Below are 21,634 nucleotides of genomic sequence, written 5' to 3'. Positions count from 1 at the left end.
CTCCAGGCCCATCCTTCAGTGTTTTTACCAAAACAGGCGCAGAGACGGCTTTGTTGTTTCAATTAAGGATTCTACGTTTAACAATGGTGGAAACACCCTCCAGCCAATGCTTAAACCAATCAAATGCTTTTAAATGCATGCTGGTAAGGGTAGGCAACAACACATCTGCCACGCTGATCCTCAACACGGGGGCCCCTCAGGGGTGCGTGCTTAGTCCCCTACTGTACTCCGCATTCACCCACTACTGCGTTAACACGCACAACTCCAACACCATCATTAAGTTTGATGGACGACACAACGGTGGTAGGCCTGATCACCAATGATGAGATAGCCTATAGGGAGGAGGTCAGAGACCTGGCAGTCTGGTGCTAGGACAACAACCTCTCCCTCACTGTGAGCAAGACAAAAGAGCTGATCGTGGACCACAGGAAAAGGGGGGCCGAGCACGCCCCCATTCACATCGACGGGGTTGTAGCGGAGCGGGTTGCGAGCTTCAAGTTTCTTGGCGTCCACATCACTAAGAAACTATCATGGTCCAAACACACCAAGACAGTCGTGAAGAGGGCACGACAATGCCTATTCCCCCTCAGAAGGCTGAGAAGATTTGGTATGGGTCCTCAGATCCTCAAAAAGTTCTACAGCTGCACCATCGAGAACATCCTGACCGGTTGCATCACCACTTGGTATGGCAACTGCTTGGCATCTGACTATAAGGCGCTACAGAGTGTATTGCGTATGGCCCAGTACATCACTGGGTCCAAGCTTCCTGCCATCCAGTACCTCTATACCAGGCGGTGTAAGAGGAAGGCCCTAAAAATTGACAAAGACTCCAGCCACCCTAGTCATAGACTGTTCTCTCTGCTACCTACGGCATGCAGTACCGGAGCACCAAGTCTCAGTCCAAAAGGCTCCTTAACAGCTTCTAACCCCAAGCCATTAGACTGCTAAACAGTCCATCAAATGGCTAACCTGACTATTTGCATTGACCCCCTTTTTTATGCTGCTGCTACTTGCTGTTTATTATCTATGCATAGTCACTTTACCCCTACCTACATGTACATTTTACCTCGACTAACCTGTACCCCGCACATTCACTCGGTACCCCCTGTCTATAGCCTTTTTATTGTGTTACTTAATTTTGTTTAAATATTTTCTTACTTAAAAAGAAAATCGGCATTGTTGGTTAAGGGCTTGATAGTAAGCATTTCACAGTAAGGTCTATACCTGTTGTATTCGGCACATGTGACAAATAAACTTTGATTTGAAAGATCGTGTTGAAGTGCACATTTCTGTAATGGTGGAGAAGCAGGATGCAGCCAATGGTTTGTAGTAAAAGGGGTAAGGGTGTGCCATAGACATGCACTCCCATAAGTTAAAAGTATAAACATTGGGTTAGCCCACTATTTTTAGGACATCCCCCAATAATCGCTGTGTAATGTGAGCTCAGACTGATATGTGTAAGAAATAGACAAGCAACTTAATCAGAGGGCTAAAGTGAGACAAAAAAATGGTTGTACATTGATTGGGATAGGAGTTTTTACTGGTCAGTCAGGAAAAAGTCCTGGCCCTAACCATTCGTATCTGCAAGGGGAATCAACAAGGACTAACAGTCTGGGTACTGACAGAGGATAGAGATAGAGTTGGAATTGATCAATTGTAACCACTTGGTAATCATCTGCTTATTGACAGTTACATTCAACTTATTATACACCATCTAAAATCAAAGTAAAAATACATTTTTGAAGCCTTCAAGGAGAGTGCAAATAAAATTCTTTGGATTATCACTTTTATCCTTTAAAAAAAAGTCTACTGTACAACAGCTAAATAGTTTTTTTTATATCATATATATGTATATATATAAAAAAGCTAAAAAGGGACTTTTCAAATCCACATATTAAGCACCAGGAGCTTCTGCAAACTCAAATACATAATTTCCAAAACTACCATGAGTGCATTGTTTAGTTCAGCAACTTCTGATATGGATGAGATTTAAAGAAGCAGTACAGCAAATTCGTAGTCGGTCTGTCCAAGGGATATAATATCGGGGTGGCTGTGCCATTCATATTCATCATCAGCTTCCTTGAAGACTCCACAGAGTACAGACATTTGTTCATTTCCTCTACTGTTGTTGATGCTTTGTTGCTGCCCACAGACATCCTCAGAGACATCCCGGTTTGAAGACCCTTTCATGAAAAAACAATTAGGGAATCTAAAACGTATGCCTAAGAGTCCATGACTGAAAGTATTAAAAAAGATGCTCAAATGTCTATGTAAGAAAATATCAATCAGCCAAGTAGTTATTGGAAAGGTACAGGCAGTCAGACCTTTCTCAGGGTTAGGTTAGTTTGAAATGATCTAGAAAACATCCTCACTCTTTTCTTCCTCCCATGAACTAATCACTGATCTGTAAATGAATGGATAAGTGAAAGGAAAGTTACCACCCGACCATACTTATTAGATCAGTGACTACCTAAAGAAGAAAGGATGCACTTTTTACTTGAACAGGGCCTGAATCACTACCCACACTACTATACCCCTGGGCGAGGTCTGTTGTGTGTGTGTGGAGGGAGGCGAGGCGTTTCCAGGCGGGGGTTGCCTGGCGTGTCCTGCTTGTGTAAGGCAACTGGAGCTGAGGCCAGGGAGCCTGCTGCAGGATGGGAGGAGTTAGTGGCTGAAGTGTTGGCCACCAGCTCCATCTTCCCTTCCAGCTTGACCAGGCGCGTCAGGATGTCGTCCAGCAACACTGCTATGGTCCTCTTCAGATCAGCTGTGTGTGAGATAGAGAGAGAGAGAGAGAGAGAGAGCGAGAGAAAAAATAAAACAATCCATTTTTGTTCAAGTAGTAAATTAGCAGTTCCTTTAATTTCCAGAGCCATAACCAGAGAAAAGTGTAGCTTCAGGGTTTCTCTAAAACAGCCCTTACCATAACCGGCCATGGAGGGGTCCTGCGGTCCTCCCAGTGTGTTCTGGTTCTCCTCGTTGAGCACCTTGACATATCGCCGGCTCAGCTCCAGGATCTGTTGGCGTAGCTCGCCACTGCTCTTGTGGCGCGGCTGCTGCACGGTGTAGCGCAGCAACATAAGCCCCCACGCCAGCCCCAAGATTATCAGCAGCCCACTCAGCTTCTGGGACATGTTTCTCCCCAGCATGGTACGGAGGCTGGACGTGGGGCTGGAGATAGATGGTGGTGGGCCAGGAGAGAGGGGTAGGGGATAGAGAGTTGGGCTGGCGGATAGAGTGTGGGGCTGGGGGAACAGGGTTGGGAGTGGGTCTGGTGCTAGATCTGGAAGTGGGTGGTTTGAATTGAATGGGCAAGGGGGCTGGTGTGAGGAAAGGAAGGAGAAGGATCTAGGAGTTTGGAGCTGGGGCTAGGACTTAGACAGGGGCTAGTTCAAGCAAAATACTTTGACAGGGTTAAGTGGGCTGGGGGTAGGACTGGGGGATATGGGGCTGGGGGATATTGGGTTGGGGCTGGGGGATATTGGGCTGGGGGATATTGGGCTGGGGCTGGGGGATATTGGGCTGGGGGATATTGGGCTGGGGTTGGCTATGGAGGAGTACGGGGAATAAAAACACTACACACACCTGGCAGTCAATCATGGGGCCCAAACACATACATAGCAGCGTCACTCAGAGACAGAGGATCTGAAGGAGAAAGACAGACACAGACAGGCGAGTCATCCATGTCATGTTTCACTCTGTGGGGAATCCATGACACTGAGACACAATTAATCAGGAACTTGGGCTGGGGTCAGACAGGCACAACAATGTTGTAGAACATACTTCTGTCTTCAGATAGAAAAGCATTGTGTAGAACTGACATTTCTCTCAGAAATGTAAAAATCATGAGTGAAGATGAATCATGTCAGCTCTATTCATGGCATTTCTATCTACAATGTTCAGTATTGCATCATTCGGAAGGCTGTTTAGAGAGAAAAGCATGGAGTAGAACTGAAATGATGCTCTGTTGTGCAGATTAAGAATTTATGAAAGCTGCTCTATACATTATATTTAGCAAATATTCCATGTTTCTCTGCATTGCATAAATCCCTGGCCTGGATTTGGCCTATGGATTATAAACAGGGCCAAATTGCCTATCCCAGCAGTAGGCCTATTTTCTATTTATGAAATAATATATTAAAAAAACATTTAATTTAACCTTTATTTAACTAGGCAAGTCAGTAAAGAATTTGTTCTTATTTACAATGACAGCCTACCCCAGCCAAACCCGGACGACACTGGGCACATTGTGCGCTGTCCTATGGGATGTGATACAGCTTGGATTTGAACCAGGGACTGTAGTGACGCCTCTTGCTCTGAGATGCAGTGCCTTAGACCACTGCGCCACTCAGGAGTAGTCAGTGCTATCCAGGATCCTTAGGACATCCCTACCCTAAACCATAATTTCAACTTCAATGGGGAAGTAGGGACGTCCCAAGGATTTCACAGACCATGTTCTAATACAGACAACGATATATAGGCTACCTTCATTTTCTAATCAAGACTGTGTAATACATGCAAGTAAAAAAAACAGAAATCAAATTATCATATTTCGTTTTTCACAGCAGCTCTGTCAATGCTTTAATTCTTTCTCTGAGATCTCATGAGTGTGGGAGTGGCATACCCTATTGAGAGCTGATATGCATTGGAATAGCCATGTCATAGGCCTAGAAGCACAGAATGCTTGGAGACTAACTAGCATTTTGTGAATCTATGACATGGCTATTCGAATGCATGGCCGTTCTTGATGACATTAGATAAGAGTGCAAAGGCTCTCATCTATTTGTAAGTCGCTCTGGATAAGAGCGTCTGCTAAATGACTTAAATGTAAATGTAATCTATCTCTTACTGCTTTCATGGGAGGATGTAGTTTGCTGCATAAAAGCATAAACTTGGTGTTTGACATCTATGCCTAATTGTGTCATCATGAAAAGGTCAACTGAAGAAGTGAATGCAGAAACAAACACCTAGGCTATCCTACTTCCACAGGGCTGAGATGATAATGGAAAGGACCACTGTCCACCGAACTTTTGTGCTTATTCAGTGTATCATTGTTCTTTACAAAAGTACACTATCAACTTCAGACAATGACTTTCTGTTCCACGTATGTTAGTGTTCAAACAAAAAGGGCGTATGCGGGTATGCTGTCCACGTCACCTAATCATCTGTCAAGCATTGTTATACACAGCACAAGTTGGGGCAACAAATCCATCAGTTAAACATTGACCTACACAGCTGCCATCTGGGGGTTTAGGTTTAAATTTATTTGCAACAAAGAAAATAAGTGATAAACGACAATACAGATCAAATAAATACATAAAAACGGTGTGCAGGTGTGGTTGGAAGCCCGAGGGTTTGTATAAAAAAGCACTACAAGAAAACAATATAGAATACAGAAGTACAAAAATAAAATAAAAAGGTAGTGTCATCACCTCAATCAACAACTAGGCAACGCAGCAAGGCTTGGCTCAGGTTTGTGGAAGGAAAAGTTAGCCAGCTAGTGCATGACAGAACAGTTAGTGGAAAAAACTAAGTAAGCTAGCCAATAAGACATAACTAGCTATGTTAGCAAATAAGTAATACTTTAATCGTTTCTTAAACACACACATTTAAGCTTGATGGTAGCAGAGACATGGAGCGAAATTGTTAGCTAGATTTCTAGAAAACAGGCTGACTATAGGCTCTTGCAGTGCTGAGTTTGCTAGCTAGCTGCTAGCCTAGCTTGTTGATAGCGTGCATGATGTAGAAATGCTAGTTAGTCTTTATAGCTTATCGAACATGATAACTTGGCCAGTCAGACATCCACAAAGTTGTCTCACACCTCGAACAGTACTTCATTGACTTTTATCAAACCCATCTAAAAGGAAACTAACGTTATATTACCTGGATTTGTTCGTTTGAGTCACTAAGCTGTTCGGAACATCAGTCTGCGATCCCATTCCAAGACGGAGAACACAGCACAAGGCAGAGACAGAAATGTCACTGTCAGAAGATGCTTGATAGCTACCTGGCTCACTGCTAACACGGGATCTAATAACTCAATAATATTAAGCATTAAAACTTAAATAAATGGCCTGTTCTTAAAGTAAGTAGCAATGCATAATTGTTCGCAAGCCTAGGCGAAAGATGTGTTCATAATGCAATCTGTCTCGAAGCACAGCCCGTTTCCTGAGCGACGAGCAGCGGTCTTGTGCGTACTGCGTCATCGCTTTTTTTCTGTACGGAGAGAAGGGAAATGTCTCGCGCATAAACACAGAATATCAGAGAGTAAAAGGAAGAGAGAGGCCCAACTCGGCGGAAATCTGTCTCCCTCCAGCAGGTGGCGGTTTTTCGTTGTTTCGCAAATCAAGCAAGGAGTTAAGGGGTAAACAGAGGACAAACGGGTGGACAATCCCGAAGAAGAAATTCGTTTTTGTATGGAGGCCAGTGAGTGTCGAATTTGGTCAACGAAAAAAACATTTGCTACGGTGAGGTTTATATGATCGATTAGAAGTTTCACAAGGCTTAACCTTAAGTTGTTACAAGTTACTGATATATGTAGGACACGTGACATCCCGGGTAACTTTTTGAAAAAAAACCACTTTATTTTGGAGTTGTCTTGAGTTGGCTATGCATATTCATGTCATGAGGCCAGCATCTCTCTCTTGATTACAGGCGGTTAACGTCAACAACCCTCATCGAATATTTACAATACAGAAGTTACCACCAATCCAAAGAAAGGATAGGCGGGTGCTAGACCGCCGTGCCGCTTTGTGAACAACGACTCCCTCGGGCGGAGAGACAGTTTATAATCTTTGATTAAATTGACCAGATACTATAGCGGCCGCTCTAACAATGAAAATAATGGATACAGTTGGGAGGAGGCAAGATCAGGTGGCACCATTCTAGCCAATGAGAGGGCAGATACGCAGGACCACGACGGTTTTCCACTAGTTACCACAGCCACAAGGTAGAAAATGAATATCGTTACATTTCACAAAAACGAGCTTTGTGGTCTTATAAGGTTAGGGTCATGCATAACGTTAGCATTGTGTTTAAGGTTAGGTTTAAGATCACATTTTGAGAAAATAAATTGTAGAAATAGGCGGGGATTATGATTTGTGTTTGTGGCAACTAGTGACGACCAGGCACAACTGCCTATATATAACGTTGTTTTTCTTCTCAGTTACCGGGATGTCGAGGTATGCTACCGATATCAGTACACTCGTAACAACCTAATCATTACGAAACTTCTATTCGATCAAATACGCCACACGTATTAAATAAGCCATTACATGTTTTGTTAACCAAATTCGACGCTCTCATTGACAAATTGATCTCCATGCAATTATCCCTCACGTTTCGCCTCTTCCTCTCTGGCATAAATAAACATGTGACCGTGGAGGTCCAGTTTGAGAATTCATCCTCGTGGCAATATTGAGAGAAAAAAACACTAACTTACAAACATTTTTCTTAGCTGATTGTAATAATTTTGGAAAGGAATGAATGGATGGCATTTGACCCACTGAAAGAATAAACCAAGGACAAGGTCCCCGACCACCAGCCTAAAGCAAGGAGAGAGAAAGGAAAGGGGGAGAATGGTGCAGATCGCTTAGCAACGTGGACGCTTGGTGCTCAACCGAATACGAGCACAGGACTTCAGTCGAAAAGCTGAAGGATTTTACAACATCTAGCTAAAACTGCATCTGAAAACTTGAGCGATGGAGAGAATATCTCTTGACAAGACTGCATCTAAGGCAGTGGACGACTATCTGGAGTACAGGAGGTTTGTCTTGCTTGCCAATGAAAATGTATTCTAGGATTATATTCAGTCTGGAACACTGCTGAAATTTTCCTCTGTCACCTGACTGACTTTATAGGCCTATTTGTTTTGTTATGTTTGCCTTCAGACAATTTAAAAAGTGCACACATCCCTTGTATGTAGAATGTCACCAATGGCATTTTTTTGGAGTCTGTTTATTTTACGCCTTCCTTCCTTTCCTTTCTCAGCAGATCAATCTAATGAGACTACATAGGTGGAACTGTAATGAAGTTGAAAGTATAAGCTTTGGAGTGTGAATGTCTAGTTCACCATACTACTTGTGTATCAGTGTTATATTTGAGGAGGAAATGGGAAATTAATCATTTGCAGAATCAGGCTACTCTACGATCAGAACTACTAATCATGAACACCATTAACTTGGAAAAGGTTTGTTGTAACTGTCACTGTTGCTCTATTCTTGTCCCATGTCTTGCTTAAGCATTACTTTATTTCATATGTCTGTCAGCTGTGTTTTTGTGTTATTATTTTTTTTTGTGTGTTCTTGTTTTGTACTAAATTGTAAATGAAAGTCATTTAAAAAAAATATATACTTGTAATCATACCCCTGTGCTGTGGCGCCTGTTGTTGTGTGTCAGGATCGTGGGTGAAGACGACGGCGGCAGACTATTCTCACCAGAGGAATATGAAGAGTACAAGAGAACAGTGTTTCCCCAGAGACTACACAACAGGCTGTATGTGAGCTTTGGAGTGCCAGGGGGAATAGACTGTAAACTCATCGGCCCAGAGACACCTTGCTTCTGCACACACAGGTACGCTTTAGCAACATCCTCCATCGCTAATACAACACTGTGATTAGTTCATTAATTGTGTGCCTCCAAAGTGGAAGTGCACTATGACCTCTGCAAAGTGGTCTGAACCTTTATGGCTGAGGAGGAAGCATGGTTTCCCAGGATTTGCATGGTCACTGATTCAAGCATCACTCCAGCGATCCTTCTTAATCGCTACACTTGTCTTGGGTTGAATCCCTCCAGGTACAAACAACATCAGACAGACTTTGAGGAGGTTCCTTCGGAGCGCCCGATAGCACTACCATGCCGGGTGCAAGGGTGTCGGTGTTTGGCCTTTCAGTATGTGCATCTGAACGGGTCGCAGCCTGTACGCTGCAGGTGCAAACACTCTGCCTACGACCACAGTGAGACCTCAGAACACCTCTGTGGGAAATGTGAGTCTCAGTTGTCCCCTCGCTGAAGCACTGAGGCATTGTTATAATACTCCTTCTATACTCCCTGACTTCCAATTTGTTGTGTTGAAAGTAGTGTCAGTGTTGTATAGGGTGTGGTTGAGGCCACATTGACCTACCTCTCCTCTTCTCTCTCTGTCCTCAGGCTCATCCTGCTCTGGGTTCTGGAGCCCCTACAGCTGTGGGTGTGGCCAGCCTAGCTCCGCCCACCGGACGCTGGTGGAGACGAAGGCAGAACGGGAGGCCCGGGGTCGTCCGGTGGGCAGAGACGTTCCATACGCAGCCATGGGGGGCCTGACAGGGTTCAGCTCCCTGGCTGACGGGTACCTGAGACTGGACGATAGCGGGGCAGGTGAGACCTCCAGGCTGCATCACAGACTCATCACAGACTCACTGACAAGAGACAGTCACAAGATGAATTACAGCAAAGGCATCCCAGTCTATCTAATGAGTCTAATTTCAGCCTTAGATATGAGATATCTAATTGTTACCCTTGACCTTGTGCATGCGTGTGCCTACGTAGGTGCCCCTCACCTGTGTGTTCTGTCGTCTCAACAACCAAGAGCTTTCCAGGAGCATGTGTTTGAGAAAGCCTCAGGACCAGCAGCAGCCTCAGGACCAGCAGCAGCCTCAGGACCTAAAGGTCAGAACCCAACCAAGCTATAGGAGGCTTTGGGGAACATAATTATGACTGTGCTTTGAAATGTCTAGCCTGGGAAGCACATGCTTCTCACGTACAATCTTTGGAAGGGTGGCCAGGAGAGACTATGAAATGCCTAATGAGTGTAACTGAGGATGCAATTTATCCTGTAGGTCAGCATTTCCAAAACTCGGTCCTGCCCCCCCTCCAGGTTTTTGCCGTAGTACTACACAGCAGATTCAAATCATCTAAGCTTGATTATGAGTTGGTTATTTTAATCAACTGTGTAGTGCTGGGGGGGGTTTGGGGGCAGGACCACCGAGTTAGGGAAACCCTGCTATGGCTCATATAGAAATCCTAAACAGAGATGATATTTGTGTCATAATAGATGTATTGCGTTAATTTAATAGTTTCCCTCTGATATGTAGAGGAGAGTTCAGTGACGTCTGTGACCAGGGCTCTGTCTGACCTCAGCACCAGAGATGAAGAAGACATGGCGTACTTTGAGAGACGCTACCAGGAGAGGGTGAGGAGGACAGTTCTCTAATGAAACACTGGAGGCCAGCAAAGAGCAGTAGAAACAGAATTGTACAGATGAAAAATAAGTGAGATCAAGGAAGCAGAGCGACACATACTGTGCCTTCAGAAAGTATTCATACACCTTGACTTATTCCACATTTCGTTGTGTTACAGCTTGAATTCAAAATGGATTAAATATATTTTTTTCTCTGACCCATCTACTAACAATAGCCCCGTAATGACAAAGTGAAAACATGTTTTTAGAAACTGTTGCAAATTTATTGAAGATGAAATACAGAAATATCTCATTTACAGAAGTATATTGTATTTATTAAGGATCCCCATTTAGTTGCTGCCAAGGAATTACATGGTCACTGATTCAAGCATCACTCCAGCTATCCTTCACAAACTATGAGTCATCCATACATCAATTGTCTTAATTAGGGAACAACTGCAATCAATATATATATTTACGCTCAGTGTGTCGTCGGGATCTCTGTTGAAAAGTTTGTTTCTGTTGGAGAGTCTGTCCGCTCTCTCTCTCTCTCTCCGTCGTGGTTAGAATGGATAGTTCAGAGTAACATTCATTCATGTCGTTATAGAATAGCTGTTTCGGTGGTTGTCGGTCTTCGCATTCAATGATACCGAATTCCTAGCTGCAGACTAGTAATTAATATCAAAGGCTTGTTCTTATTCTGTCGGTATCGATAGTCTAAGAGTTTAACCACGTGGTATGGTTAAGAGTTCAGCAAGAGAAATGCATGGTCTCAAACCTTGGCCCTCTCGTTATCGAGGTAAGCTGGTCTCGTCTCAAACCTTGGCCCTCTCGTTATCGAGGTAAGCTGGTCTGGTGATAGAAAACCTAGGTGGGGATTTTATTCGGAAGAGCAGAAAAGGGCCTGTCCCATGACACCAGACCATAACTGTGCTCATGGGCGCTCCTCTGATTTAGTTAAACTCCAAAGGGAATTGGAGTTTCCTTCATTAAACAGTCCAAAATCACATTACACAATTTCACAAACAGTTTCATCCTTATTCATTAATTTTATACAACCATTAGATGTAAGTCTCATACCTGAGACTCTTCTATAAACATGGTTATGGTAATGTGGCGGTATTGTCTCTCATGATTTTCACAAAATTGTACCAAATGGACCAGTTCGTAGCTGGATTCTTCACCGATCTTTTATACCTTCTCTAGAACATAAATGTTGTTTGGTTCTCCAGTTCTGTGAGGTGGAAGAAATTCCTTTGTCTTCTCTATGAAAACTCACTCTCTCTCTATACTGTGGCCATGAGGAGAGGGTCTCCTCATAGGAATTTACGACCTCTCTTACAGAGCCTGGTGAAGGGGGTATGGAGAGGGGGATGGTGCTCGCTGTACCCAAAGAGGGCAACATCATGACAGTAGGCTACATTAATACAGCTCTGGAAAAAATGAAGAGTGGTCTCTTAATTTGGAGTGGCCTCTTAATTTTTCCCAGAGCTGTATATTATTGTAGTAACTTGTAATGTTGGTACTAATGGAGCTAATGAGCTTTGTCATTGCCTGTGCTGTGTCACACAGGCTACTGTGTTACGTTCATGGGTGTATTATGGTTACGTTATTGTAGCCTGTTTCGCTGTACAGTGTATGTGCACTTTCCCTAGCTTATGTGGCATGAGTCTTCGCTGTGGCTCAGTTGGTAGAGCATGGTGTTTGCAACGCCAGCATGGTGTGTGCAACGCCAGGGTTGTGGGTTCGATTCCCACGGGGGGCCAGTACAAAAAAATAAAAATGCATGAAATGAAATGTATGCATTCACTACTGTAAGTCGCTCTGGATAAGAGCATCTGCTAAATGACTAAAATGTAAAAATGTCATGACCGAATGCTGGCAAGTCCATAGTCTAGGTTTACAGTTTTTTACTAGTTGAAACATATTGCCTTCAATGTCATATTATGATCGCATTACTATGATATAATTCCTCCACGAAGATGTAAAACGTGCAAACTGTTTAGCCTACCGGCCGTTGTGTCAATATTATTAGCTAGGCTATTTAGCTAGCCATGCTGGGTGTCGTGTGTGTTTTAGCTAGTGTCGCTTATTTTGCAGCATTTAGCTGCGTCTGTGGCAAGGGCCTTTCTCTTTTTTATTCTCTCCCTCTCTGCTCCACCTTTCCTTTTCTGACCGTCTATTTTGCCGTGCGACTTGTCTAAAATATCTTCGGTAGAGAAGCAGGTAGACGGTTGCTATGTGCGTCGCGGAGAGACCTGATGTCATTTTTGGGGCGCAAGGGGACACTGCAGCAAGAGACTGAGAGTCTGAGATTCTCAGTCAAATCATTCCTGCTTGCTATATTATCGCTGGTCAAGTTGACTATTCACGGCAGGAGTGAGTTACCTCAGGCCACCGGACATGTCCCAGTGCTCCCGACGGCCAGTCCGCCAGTGTGTACGTGTGTGTAGTGCGCGTGTCTTATCATGTGTATGTGTAAGCGTGTGTGTGTGTGTGTGTGTGTGTCTTCACAGTCCCCACTGTAACATAAGGTGTATTTTTATCTGTTTTTTAAAATCTGATTCCACTGCTTGCATCAGTTACCTGATGTGGAATATACAGTGGGGCAAAAAAGTATTTAGTCAGCCACCAATTGTGCAAGTTCTCCCACTTAAAAAGATGAGAGAGGCCTGTAATTTTCATCATAGGTACACGTCAACTATGACAGACAAAATGAGGGGGAAAAATCCAGAAAATCACATTGTAGGATTTTTTATGAATTTATTTGCAAATTATGGTGGAAAATAAGTATTTGGTCACCTACAAACAAGCAAGATTTCTGGCTCTCACAGACCTGTAACTTCTTCTTTAAGAGGCTCCTCTGTCCTCCACTCGTTACCTGTATTAATGGCACCTGTTTGAACTTGTTATCAGTATAAAAGACACCTGTCCACAACCTCAAACAGTCACACTCCAAACTCCTCTATGGCCAAGACCAAAGAGCTGTCAAAGGACACCAGAAACAAAATTGTAGACCTGCACCAGGCTGGGAAGACTGCATCTGCAATAGGTAAGCAGCTTGGTTTGAAGAAATCAACTGTGGGAGCAATTATTAGGAAATGGAAGACATACAAGACCACTGATAATCTCCCTCGATCTGGGGCTCCACGCAAGAGCTCACCCCGTGGGGTCAAAATGATCACAAGAACGGTGAGCAAAAATCCCAGAAGCACACAGGGGGACCTAGTGAATGACCTGCAGAGAGCTGGGACCAAAGTAACAAAGCCTACCATCAGTAACACACTACGCCGCCAGGGACTCAAATCCTGCAGTGCCAGACGTGTCCCCCTGCTTAAGCCAGTACATGTCCAGGCCCGTCTGAAGTTTGCTAGAGAGCATTTGGATGATCCAGAAGAGGATTGGGAGAATGTCATATGGTCAGATGAAACCAAAATATAACTTTTTGGTAAAAACTCAACTTGTCGTGTTTGGAGGACAAAGAATGCTGAGTTGCATCCAAAGAACACCATACCTACTGTGAAGCATGGGGGTGGAAACATCATGCTTTGGGGCTGTTTTTCTGCAAAGGGACCAGGACGACTGATCCGTGTAAAGGAAAGAATGAATGGGGCCATGTATCGTGAGATTTTGAGTGAAAACCTCCTTCCACCAGCAAGGGCATTGAAGATGAAACGTGGCTGGGTCTTTCAGCATGACAATGATCCCAAACACACCGCCCGGGCAACGAAGGAGTGGCTTCGTAAGAAGCATTTCGAGGTCCTGGAGTGGCCTAGCCAGTCTCCAGATCTCAACCCCATAGAAAATCTTTGGAGGGAGTTGAAAGTCTGTGTTGCCCAGCGACAGCCCCAAAACATCACTGCTCTAGAGGAGATCTGCATGGAGGAATGGGCCAAAATACCAGCAACAGTGTGTGAAAACTTTGTGAAGACTTACAGAAAACGTTTGACCTGTGTCATTGCCAACAAAGGGTATATAACAAAGTATTGAGAAACTTTTGTTATTGACCAAATACTTATTTTCCACCATAATTTGCAAATAAATTCATAAAAAATCCTACAATGTGATTTTCTGGATTTTTTTTTCTCATTTTGTCTGTCATAGTTGAAGTGTACCTATGATGAAAATTACAGGCCTCTCTCATTTTTTTAAGTGGGAGAACTTGCACAATTGGTGGCTGACTAAATACTTTTTTGCCCCACTGTAATTCCATGTAGTCATGACTCTATGTAGTACTGTGCGCCTCCCATAGTCTGTTCTTGACTTGGGTATTGTGAAGAGACCTCTGGTGGCATGTGTTGTGGGGTATCCATGGGTGTCCGAGCTGTGTGCTAGTAGTTTAAACAGACACCTCGGTGCTTTCAGCATGTCAATGTAACCGATGTGAAATGGCTAGCTAGTTAGCGGGGTGCGCACTAACAGCGTTTCAATTGGTGACGTCACTCGCTCTGAGACCTTGGAAGTAGTTGTTCCCCTTGCTATGCAAGGGCCGCAGATTTTGTGGCGCGATGGGTAACGATGCTTCGTGGGAGGCAGTTGTTGATGTGTGCAGAGGGTCCCTGGTTCAAGCCCAGGTAGGGGCGAGGAGAGGGACGGAAGCAAAACTGTTACATCAACACATCTTATAAAAACAAGTAGTGATGAAGTCAATCTCTCCTCCACTTTGATCCATGGGAGATTTACATGCATATTATTAATGTTAGCGCTCCATGTACATATAAGGGCCAGCCGTGCGGCCCCCTTTCTGAGCCAATTCTCATTTTCCGAGGTCCCTTTTCATGGCACCTGACCACACGACTGAACAGTAGTCCAGGTGCAACAAACCTAGGGCCTGTAGAACCTGCTTTGTTGATAGTGTTGTTAAGAAGGTAGAGCAGTGCTTTATTATGGACAGACTTCTCCCCATCTTAGCTACTGTTGTATCAACATGTTTTTACCATGACAGTTTACCATCCAGGGTTACTCCAAGCAGTTTAGTCACCTCAACATTCTCAATTTCATGCAATTTTATTTTAATGCTTAACATGCTCAATTTACTTAAAGCCAGTGGCATGTCATTAGTAAATATTTTTTAAAGTAAGGGGCCTAGACAGCTGCCTTAAGGAATTCCTGATTCTACCTGGATTATGTTGGAGAGACTTACATTAAAGAACACCCTCTGTGTTCTGTTAGACAGGTAACTCTTTATTCACAATTTAGCAGGGGGTGTAAAGCCATAACACGTATGTTTTTCCAGCAGCAGACTATGATCGATAATGTCAAAAGCCTCACTGAAGTCTAACAAAACAGCCCCCACAATCTTTGTATCATCAATTTCTCTCAGCCAATCATCAGTCATTTGTGTAAGTGCCGAGCTTTTCGAATATCCTTCCCTATAAGTGTCCTGAAAGTCTGTTGTCAATTTGTTTACAGTAAAATAGCAATATAACATTTTTTCTGAAAGTTTACCTAGGGCAGGTAACAGGTTGATTGATTGGTCTGCTATTTGAGCCAGTAAAGGGGGCTTTACTATACTTGGATGTGTAGTGTCAGCGTTTGTTGCTGGCATGTCATGCTTAAATTTGCTAATCTTGTCAATGAAAAAACATTTAAGTAATTGGCAATATCAGGGGGTTTTGTGATGAATGCGCCATCTGATTCAATGAATGATGAAGCTGAGTTTGTCGTTTTGCCTAAAATGTAATTTAAGGTGCTCCAAAGCTTTATACTATAATTCTTTATATAATTTATCTTTGTTTCATAGTATAGTTTGTACTAATTTTTACTCAGTCACCTGATTTCTCAATTTGCAGTGCATTTGCAAAAATTGTGCAGCCAGACTTATTTGCAATTCCTTTTGCCTCATCCCTGTCAACCATACCATTTTTCAATTCCTCCTCAATCCATGGAGGATTTAAGTTTTTACAGTCATTTTTTTAATGGGTGCATGCTTATTAGTAACTGGAATAAGCACTTTCATAAATGTGTCAAGTGCAGTGTCTGGTTGCTTTACATCAACAACATATCAATCATTACAAAATGTATTGTATGACCTCTTATACACTATATTAGGCCCAGCCTTTGGAACTTTGGTTTTCCTATATATGGCTACTACAGTGGGGGAAAAAAGTATTTGATCCCCTGCTGATTTTGTATGTTTGCCCACTGACAAAGAAAGGATCAGTCTATAATTTTAATGGTAGGTTTATTTGAACTGTGAGAGACAGAATAACAACAAAAATATCCAGAAAAACGCATGTCAGAAATGTTATAAATTGATTTGCATTTTAATGACGGAAATAAGTATTTGACCCCTTCTCAATCAGAAAGATTTCTTGCTCCCAGGTGTCTTTTATACAGGTAACAAGCTGAGATTAGGAGCACACTCTTAAAGGGAGTGCTCCTAACCACAGCTTGTTACCTGTAAAAAAGACACCTGTCTTTTTTTATATATTGTGGCAGACCAGGGGGTTGTGTCAAAACGTTTACACAGATCAGACAAGGACAGAGTAGGATTAGCTGAGTTTCAAAGGTGTTTATTAAAATAATAGTCCAAAAGAATAGGTCTCCCCCAAGAGACCCTCTCCTGGATACCGTGTTCTGGGCTCCGCGTCTTGCTGTATCCTGTGGGATATCAAAACTGAACTCCCTCCTGTTACCTCTGGTACCGCCCCCAACTATATGGGAGTCCTTTCCTCCCCCAGTCTCTCCCCTGTGTGCTGCCCTTCTGGCAGCTTTATGGGACTTGTACAGCTGGTGAGCATCAGCCCTTGATTACTCACCAATCCTCAATCAGCCCCAATTAGTCCTGGCCGGAGATCCCGTCGAGAACTGGCACGTCCAGCAGATGGAGCCATCGCCTCGTGATGTATACTCCGTCTGTTACCAGGCCTCGACGAGTCTCCCCCTTGGTGGCTGACCTGCTGTATGCCACTATATATATATATTATTTTTTTGGGGGGGGGGGGAATCCTGTTTCCATCCCGCATAGTAGGGGGTGGGATGCACATTAAACAGTGTAATCGTCAATAAACCATAGAAGTGCATGTTAGAGCAGAAACTATACCATGAAGTCCAAGGAACTGTCTGAAAATCACCAAGATGGAATATATTTGGGGAAGTGTATAAAACAATTTCTAGAGTGTTGAAAGTTTCCGAGAGCACAGTGGTCTCCATCATTAGGAAATAGAAAAAAATATGGACTACCCAGACTCTGCCTAGCTCTGTCCGTCAGAGTTCCTACAGAGTTCCTTGGCTGAGATGGAAGAACCTGCCAGAAGGACAACGGTCTCTACAGCACTTCACCAATCTGTGCTTCATGGGAGAGTGGTCCAGATGGAAGCCACTCCTAAGGAAAGAGGCACATGACCGCATCCCAGGAGTTTGTAAAAAGGCACGTGAAAGACTGAGAGCACAAGGAAAATATTATGTAGTCTGATAAGACAAAAATTTAACTATTTGGCCTGAATTTTAATTTGATTTATTTCTCCTTTATTTAACCAGGTAGGCTAGTTGAGAACAAGTTCTCATTTTCAACTGCGACCTGGCCAAGATAAAGCAAAGCAGTGCGACAGAAACAACAACACAGAGTTACACATGGAATAAACAAGCGTACAGTCAATAACACAATAGAAAAAAAAGAAAGTCTATATACAGTGTGTGCAAATGGCATGACGAGGTATGGCAATAAATAGGCCATTGTAGCAAAGTATTTACAATTTAGCAGATTAACACTGGAGTGATAGATGAGCAGATGATGATGAGCAGATGATGGTGTGTAAGTAGTGATACTGGTGTGCAAAAGAGCAGCAAAGTAAATATAAACAATATGTGGATGAGGTAGGTAGATTGGGTGGGCTATTTACAGATGGACTATGTATAGCTGCAGTGATCGAATGCAAAGTGCTATGTCTGGAGAAAACCAGACACAACTCATCACCCGTCTAACACCATCCCAACCGTGAAGCATGGTGGTGGCAGCATCATGCTATGGGGATGCTTTTCAGTGGCAGGAACTGGGAGACTGATACGGATAGAGGTAACAATGAATGGTGCCAAATACAGGCAATTCCTTGATGAGAACCTGCTTCAGAGTGCAAACAACTTTAGACCGGGGCAAAGATTTACGTTCCAACAGGACAATGATCCCAAGCATACAGCCAAAGCAACACTGGAATGGCTTCAGAACAAGAATGTGAAAGTCACTGAGTGGCCCAGCCAAAGCCCAGACATGAATACCATTGAAAAACTTGAAGATTGCTGTTCACCACCGCTCCCCATCTAACTTAAAAGAGCTTGACAAAATCTGCAAGGAATAATGAGAGAAAATTCTCAAATCTAGATGTGCAAAGCTGATACAGACACCCAAGACAACTCATAGCTATAAATGCCACCAAAGGTGCTTCTACAAATTATTGACTCAGGGGTGTGAATACATATGTAAATGAGATATTTCTGTATTTCATTTTCAATAAATTTGCTAAAATGTATAAACATGTTTTCACTTTGTGATTATGGGGTGTTGTGTGTAGATGGGTGAGAATATTCTTTTTTTTTAATACATTCAGGCTGTAACACTGTGGAATAAGACAAGGGGTATGAATACTTTCTGAAGGCACTGTATGTAGTTTAATGTAGAGCAAACAGTGCAGCAAATAAGATAACAATTCATTGACAATATATTTACTGCAGACACCCCTTTTTTGTACAATGGATATCTTATGATGTTGAATTAATCAAGGTCTTATAATAAAATACACTAGACAGTATATACAAAAGTATGTGGACATCCCTTCAAATTAGTGGATTCGGCTATTTCAGCCACACCCGTTGCTGACAGGTGTATAAAATTGAGCACTCTGCCATGCAATCTCCATAGACAAACATTGGCAGTAGAATGGCGTTACTGAAGAGCTCAGTGACTTTCAACGTGGCACCGTCATAGGTCGGCAGGTCAAATTTCTGTCCTGCTAGAGCTGGCCCGGTCAACTATAAGCACTGTTATTGTGAAGTGGAAATGTCTAGGAGCACTAACGACTTAGCCGCGAAGTGGTAGGCCACACAAGCTCACGGAATAGGGCCGCCAAGTGCTGAAGCGCGTAGCGCTAAAAATCATCTGTCCCCGGTTACAGCACTCACTACAGAGTTCCAAACTTCTTCTGGAAGCAAAGTCAGCACAGTAACTGTTCGTCGGGAGATTCATGAAATGGGTTTCCATGGCCGAGCAGCAGCACACAAGCCTAAGATCACCATGCGCAATGCAAAGCTTCGTCTGGAGTAGTGTAAAGCTCGCCTCCTTTGGACTTTGGAGAAGTGGAAACGACTTCTCCAGAGTGATGAATCAAGCTTCACTGTCTGGCAGTCTGACGGACGAATCTGGATTTGGTGGCTGCCAGGAGAAGACTACCTTTCCAATGCATAGTGCCAAATGTTTGGTGGAGGAGGAATAATGGTCAGGGGCTATTATTCAGTTCGGGCTAGGCCCCTTAGTTCCAGTGAAGGGAAATCTTAATGCTACAGCATACAATGACATTCTAGACGATTCTGTGCTTCCAACTTTGTGGTAACAGTTTGGGGAAGGTCCTTTCCTGTTTCAGCTTGACAATGCCCCTGTGCACAAAGCGAGGTCCATACAGAATGGTTTGTTGAGATCATTGTGGAAGAACTTGACTGGCCTGCACAGAGCCCTGACCTCAACACTATCGAACATCTTTGGGATGAATTGGAACACCAACTGTGAGCCAGGCCTAATCGCCCAACATCAGTGCCTGACCTCACTAATGCTCTTGTGGCTGAATGGTAGCAAGTCCCCGCAGCAATGTTCCAACATCTAGTGGAAAGTCTTCCCAGAAGAGTGGAGGCTGTTACAGCAGCAAAAGGGGGACCAACTCCATATTAATGCCCATGATTTTGGAATGAATGTTCGATGAGCAGGTGTCCACATACTTTGTAGTGTATATTTATGTGTGAATGTGGTACTCAAATGAGCACATGACATGTAAATGAATGACTGGAAACCTGAATGCCATAATCATAGTTTCTGTTTCAGATGAAGGCTGAGAAAATGGCAGTCAAACAGAAGGCATCATCATCAAGAGGAAGACCATCCACCAAACCAGCCAGCCTACCATCCACCAAACCAACCACCTCCCTATGCAGTAAGCAACCTACCAAACAGCCTACCAAACTGGAGAAGAGGACGAACAGTTAGCTAACATACTTAGTTTAATCCGGTATTCCATTCCACACAGATAATGATATAATTGCACTATGGATAATAGATAATCAAAGAGTCTCACCTGGGAAAATGATCATTAGATCATAAACACCAAGGCTTTTGTGATGTTTCCAAGATCAATTGACAATAAATGTTCAAATCCATGTTGATTCTTTAACTTACCATCTTCTACTCGGACCTCATTCTCAGGGTTTCTTTTGTTTTAATTTGTTGATAGTTTCACCTTACTAAATAACACTGGTTCTACCTGCACTGTACTATTCAAGAACAGGATATGGAAAATGCATTCATTTTATTGATCAGGATGCTCTTACTGTAATCAACTACAGATAAAGACATGGAAAGCCAAGTAGCCAATCAGTGTCATGCTAGGAATTTAATTAACAAAAAGCCAAGGATGAACACACACACACACACACACACACACACACACACACACACACAGACTGGCAGAGGACTGAGGATGTGTCTATATAACAGTGCATCCTAGTACTCACTAAAAATTGACTAATGTGGTCAAGAAATCAACAAATTTCCTCATATCCAATCAGTGCACTAGTTTGAGTGTGGACGTTTAGCACAGGGTCGGTCACAGTTATTAACAGTTTTGTTACAACCCAAATGGCACCCTATTCCCTATATAATGCACTACTTTTGACCAGGGCCTATGGGGATCCGTAGGGGCCTATGGGCTCTGGTCAAAAGTAGTGCACTATATAGGGAATAGGGTGCCATTTGGGACGTAGGCCTTGGGATATTGATTTGCTCAGTCCTTTGGACTCTATTTAGAAACGTTTCTAAACTCAGCAAAACAAGAAACGTCCTCTCACTGTCAACTGCGTTTATTTTCAGCAAACTTAACATGGGTAAATATTTGTATGAACATAACAAGATACAACAACTGAGACATAAACTGAACAAGTTCCACAGACGTAACTAACAGAAATTGAATAATGTGTCCCTGAACAAAGGGGGGGGGGTCAAAATCAAAAGTAACAGTCAGTATCTGGTGTGGCCACCAGCTGAATTAAGTACTGCAGTGCATCTCCTCCTCATGGATGATGAGTAGGGGTACCACATGAGGGAGGAGAATGTCTTCCCTGTAACGCACAGCGTTGCGATTGCCTGCAATGACAACAAGCTCATTCTGATGATGCTGTGACACACTGCCCCAGACCATGACGGACCCTCCACCTCCAAATCGATCTCACTCCAGAGTACAGGCCTCGGTGTAACGCTCACTCCTTTGACGATAAACGCGA

At 43.3% G+C, this 21,634-nt stretch overlaps 2 protein-coding genes across 3 annotated transcripts; one reads left to right on the top strand and one right to left on the bottom strand.

The window, feature by feature from the left end:
* Nucleotides 1-1,518: 1,518 nt before the first annotated feature.
* Nucleotides 1,519-6,316, bottom strand: LOC115173963 (coiled-coil domain-containing protein 126). 2 transcript variants are annotated; one of them, XM_029732494.1, is made up of 3 exons: nucleotides 5,884-6,316; nucleotides 2,924-4,393; nucleotides 1,519-2,767 (listed from the first exon to the last, which is right to left on the bottom strand). In XM_029732494.1, exons 2-3 carry the CDS (start codon nucleotides 3,147-3,149, stop codon nucleotides 2,529-2,531), a joined length of 465 nt encoding a protein of 154 aa, XP_029588354.1. In that variant the 5' UTR covers nucleotides 3,150-4,393; nucleotides 5,884-6,316; the 3' UTR covers nucleotides 1,519-2,528. The 2 variants fall into 2 exon arrangements, with proteins under 2 accessions (XP_029588354.1, XP_029588353.1); XM_029732493.1 differs by having other exon boundaries at nucleotides 2,924-3,645.
* A 92-nt stretch (nucleotides 6,317-6,408) lies between these two features.
* fam221a (family with sequence similarity 221 member A) lies at nucleotides 6,409-20,515 on the top strand. The gene is made up of 8 exons (XM_029732492.1): nucleotides 6,409-6,467; nucleotides 6,655-7,765; nucleotides 8,398-8,571; nucleotides 8,794-8,984; nucleotides 9,148-9,354; nucleotides 9,526-9,645; nucleotides 10,071-10,168; nucleotides 20,184-20,515. Exons 2-8 carry the CDS (start codon nucleotides 7,701-7,703, stop codon nucleotides 20,343-20,345), a joined length of 1,017 nt encoding a protein of 338 aa, XP_029588352.1. The 5' UTR covers nucleotides 6,409-6,467; nucleotides 6,655-7,700; the 3' UTR covers nucleotides 20,346-20,515.
* The last annotated feature ends 1,119 nt before the right edge of the window (nucleotides 20,516-21,634 follow it).

The sequence above is a fragment of the Salmo trutta genome, chromosome 34, assembly GCF_901001165.1.
Source record: "Salmo trutta chromosome 34, fSalTru1.1, whole genome shotgun sequence".
Taxonomy (NCBI): Eukaryota; Metazoa; Chordata; class Actinopteri; order Salmoniformes; family Salmonidae; genus Salmo; species Salmo trutta.
Note: the sequence above shows the minus strand (reverse complement) of the source record. Positions and strands in the feature narration are given on the sequence as shown.

Coding starts and splice junctions, on each gene's coding strand:
- LOC115173963 (XM_029732494.1), bottom strand. CDS start 3,149: ATGCTGGGGAGAAACATGTCCCAGAAGCTGAGTGGGCTGCTGATAATC. Junction 2,768..2,923: donor CCCCTCCATGGCCGGTTATG/GTAAGGGCTGTT, acceptor TCTCACACACAG/CTGATCTGAAGAGGACCATA.
- fam221a (XM_029732492.1), top strand. CDS start 7,701: ATGGAGAGAATATCTCTTGACAAGACTGCATCTAAGGCAGTGGACGAC. Junction 8,572..8,793: donor CCTTGCTTCTGCACACACAG/GTACGCTTTAGC, acceptor GAATCCCTCCAG/GTACAAACAACATCAGACAG. Junction 9,355..9,525: donor ACTGGACGATAGCGGGGCAG/GTGAGACCTCCA, acceptor GTGCCTACGTAG/GTGCCCCTCACCTGTGTGTT.